General features: G+C 35.0%; 1 protein-coding gene across 1 annotated transcript in view; it reads left to right on the top strand.

Moving 5' to 3' along the window:
• Positions 1–3,004, top strand: part of ABI3BP (ABI family, member 3 (NESH) binding protein) — a 230,812-nt gene that overhangs the window by 166,045 nt on the left and 61,763 nt on the right. The window contains exon 19 of the mRNA XM_012652849.1: positions 2,269–2,343. Within this exon, the coding sequence (XP_012508303.1) occupies positions 2,269–2,343 (75 nt within the window). The remainder of the gene's footprint in view (positions 1–2,268; positions 2,344–3,004) is intronic.

Genomic DNA, 3,004 nt, shown 5'->3' with positions numbered 1-3,004 from the left:
TCAAGCACTACAGTAACCTAAGTACTTTCCTTCAGTTGCCATAGAAGCATCACCTCTGCCTTCTCAACCTATAATCCTACCCAGCCCAGATGAGCCTCAGACTGAACCCGGTAAATACACTATTTTCTATTTCATATATGAGGTGAGTGTTTGTAAAATGACAATAAGGTCACTTCTAGATGTCAAAGGCCCTGACTTTATCACTCTGCTCACAGCCTTTGATGGGTGATTCCACCTGTCTGATGTCTCACTATCTTCAGTAAGCACTCAATTGGCAGTGTTGTGAATTTTCTTTAGGATATGACAGAAAACCACCTCTCAGCTACTCTACAAGTGTTTAATTCAAGAAATAGGAGTGTTTCTGAGGAAGAACATTTATATTCTATTTACATACATTCTAATTTTAATTACTTTATCATCTTGACTAGTTTTACAACTTCTGTGGTCATGTAAAAAGTATTTTAAGATATCTAATTTGTGTTTGAAGTTAAGAGAAACCTCCAGAAACTGGCTTAACAATTCAATACACATAAAAGAGAGTATTACAGGCCAGTCACCTCGTCATTATTTAGGTACCCTACTTCGTTCCACTCTTTCCTACAACGGTTTGGCCATTTCACTGTATACAAATAAGAGAAACTGAAATCAAACCAATTACTTTTGCTGGTCATAAAGGTACTAGGTAGTGGAGTTTGAAATGAATGAAAACAAATCACCCACATGGACAACTAAATGTGACTCTTCTTACAAGGAAAAATTCTCTCAATAGCTGTAGGTTTCCATGAAACAGAAGTTTATCTTAAATAAGCCCAAACTTCTGTTTTGATTATCATTATACTATTTTATATGGCTCTATTTCCAAAGGAGATGTGGATATTAATTTTACTCATTGTCCTCTGGAATGTCCTACTAAGCATTGCCTATAAACTCTACAGTTTAAATTTAATCAAAATTCTACCTTGACTACATTAATGGAATCTGTATCAGTTGTATCTAACTTGTCCAGTTTTGTTTTTAATAGCTATAGTAATATTATCGAAATGTCTAATTGCAAATATTGGTACTAATGACTCTTATCTCATTCTCTATCAATTTTCATGGAATTGCTTCATGACATGCCTTTACCTTCAGGTGATCTTTCTTATACCCTGAGGGAAGCAAATAGCATATCAGTTAGAACTTCAGTAAGCGAAGAAGTTGAGAATTAGAAAATCACAAGACTGTAAGAAACTCTAGAATCATAGAATTTGGGGATTGCAGGGTTCTTAAAAGCTGTGTAACTTTTGATGGAAAACCTGAGACTGCAGACCCAGTCATTAGCAAAGGGAGCTCTAAACCCCCAAATTCTGGGTTTCTAAACCAGTGAACATTTCTTGGTGTTCATCTCTCTGCAAACAGGAAGATTCCACTGAAACCACTGCATTATCTTGTATATTTTGATTTAGTATCAGGAAGAACCCTCTGCAGAGTCCTTCAGAAATTTCTGGTGTCTAAAAACTCTTATTTTCAGCAATCTTTTCTTAAGGTGTCTGAAACTGCATGACATTAACACCATTTTGTTCCTTTTTTATCCCAAACACTAGTTCAACTAAATCAGGTGTTTCCATAAGCTGCAGCCTTGCATCTGATAATTTCTTTCCTTCAACAGGATATGCTTTTAATTTTCTTGATGAAGAAACAATTGGTTTTCACACTGAATGTCCTAGAACTTCTTTAGGAATTGCCCAGGAAAGGAATAACTCTCCATTGAAAAGTATCCGTGGTGTCCAATTTCTCTTCCTAACCAACAGAAATTGTGTTTTGTTTGGTAGATTTATTTTTTCTATTAGCACTTGCTGTGAAAATACATTCTATATTTGGACTATAACATAATAATTTTGTTTTTTATTTAGAAAACATTGTATGTGTTTGCTTTTAAAATATCTGGATATTCTGATAAAATGATGTGAACTTGTAATAAAGAATTTTTATGAAATTTATTTTCAACCTATTTAAAAGATATTTGAAGAAGATATTTCTGAGGTTTCAGCAGTTTCATTTTGCCAGCTGAATATCTTGGATGTCATTTAATGTGCTTTTTTGTTTTGTTTTCCATTATATAGAAAAATTATCTTCCTATACTTTGCAGATCTTTAGGAGCTTTAATTGTATTAATTGCTGTGTATTTAGATCCTTAGTCACTCCACAAACATCTCTGAGCTCCTAGAGGCTTACGTACTGTCATTCTTGAAGGCCTCAAGAACTCCGAACCTGTATCCTTTCTTTTAGCTCCCAAGCAGACACCGCGTGCTCCTGCCAAGCCAAAAACATCACCACGCCCAAGAGTGCCACAGACACAACCAGGTAAATATGCATTTTATATTTTAGCTTGAAAAGTTTAAGGTTAATGGGCTTATTCTGTTGAATGATAGCAGATTGAGTTTAACCCTTATAAAACAAGTCGTCCTCTGTAACCTAGTAAATATTTAAATTTATTTTTAGACGTGATCAAAAAGCTCATCGTTGGAAGAGCTTATTCCAACAGAGCTTCCCTAATGTTATGTTATTTAATATGGGCTAGAGAGGAATGGCATTTCTTAGAATGAGGTGCCTCCCTACTCCCTTTTCCTCTCCCAGCCTGAGACTATACTCCTATGCCTCCCTGTCTATGCCTGAATGTGATTCCTCCTGACAATCATCTAATTTGAAATTTTCCTCAATATTTGGCCTGCTTACATAAAGTATATGAGGTATATCCACCCAGTATACCAGGAAAGGAATCTTTACTACCACTAATGATCTAGGGAAAGGAAAACGTTTGAATCATCAAAATTACACATGATCCAGGTAGTGATTCTGGATTCCGCCGCAAATACTGTAGTCATATCTTAGAATTTGTGCTGAGAAAGAAAAAAAAAACCTATAGTTTAGGTATGGTATCTAATATCTGATTCTAAGAGAAATTTTACCTATCATTAATTTTTTTCTTTAAAGGAAAATTCCCTACAAGACTATTCTGTGTTCC

Source organism: Propithecus coquereli, unplaced genomic scaffold, assembly GCF_000956105.1.
Source record: "Propithecus coquereli isolate 6110/MARCELLA unplaced genomic scaffold, Pcoq_1.0 Scaffold40, whole genome shotgun sequence".
Lineage (NCBI taxonomy): Eukaryota > Metazoa > Chordata > Mammalia > Primates > Indriidae > Propithecus > Propithecus coquereli.
Note: the sequence above shows the minus strand (reverse complement) of the source record. Positions and strands in the feature narration are given on the sequence as shown.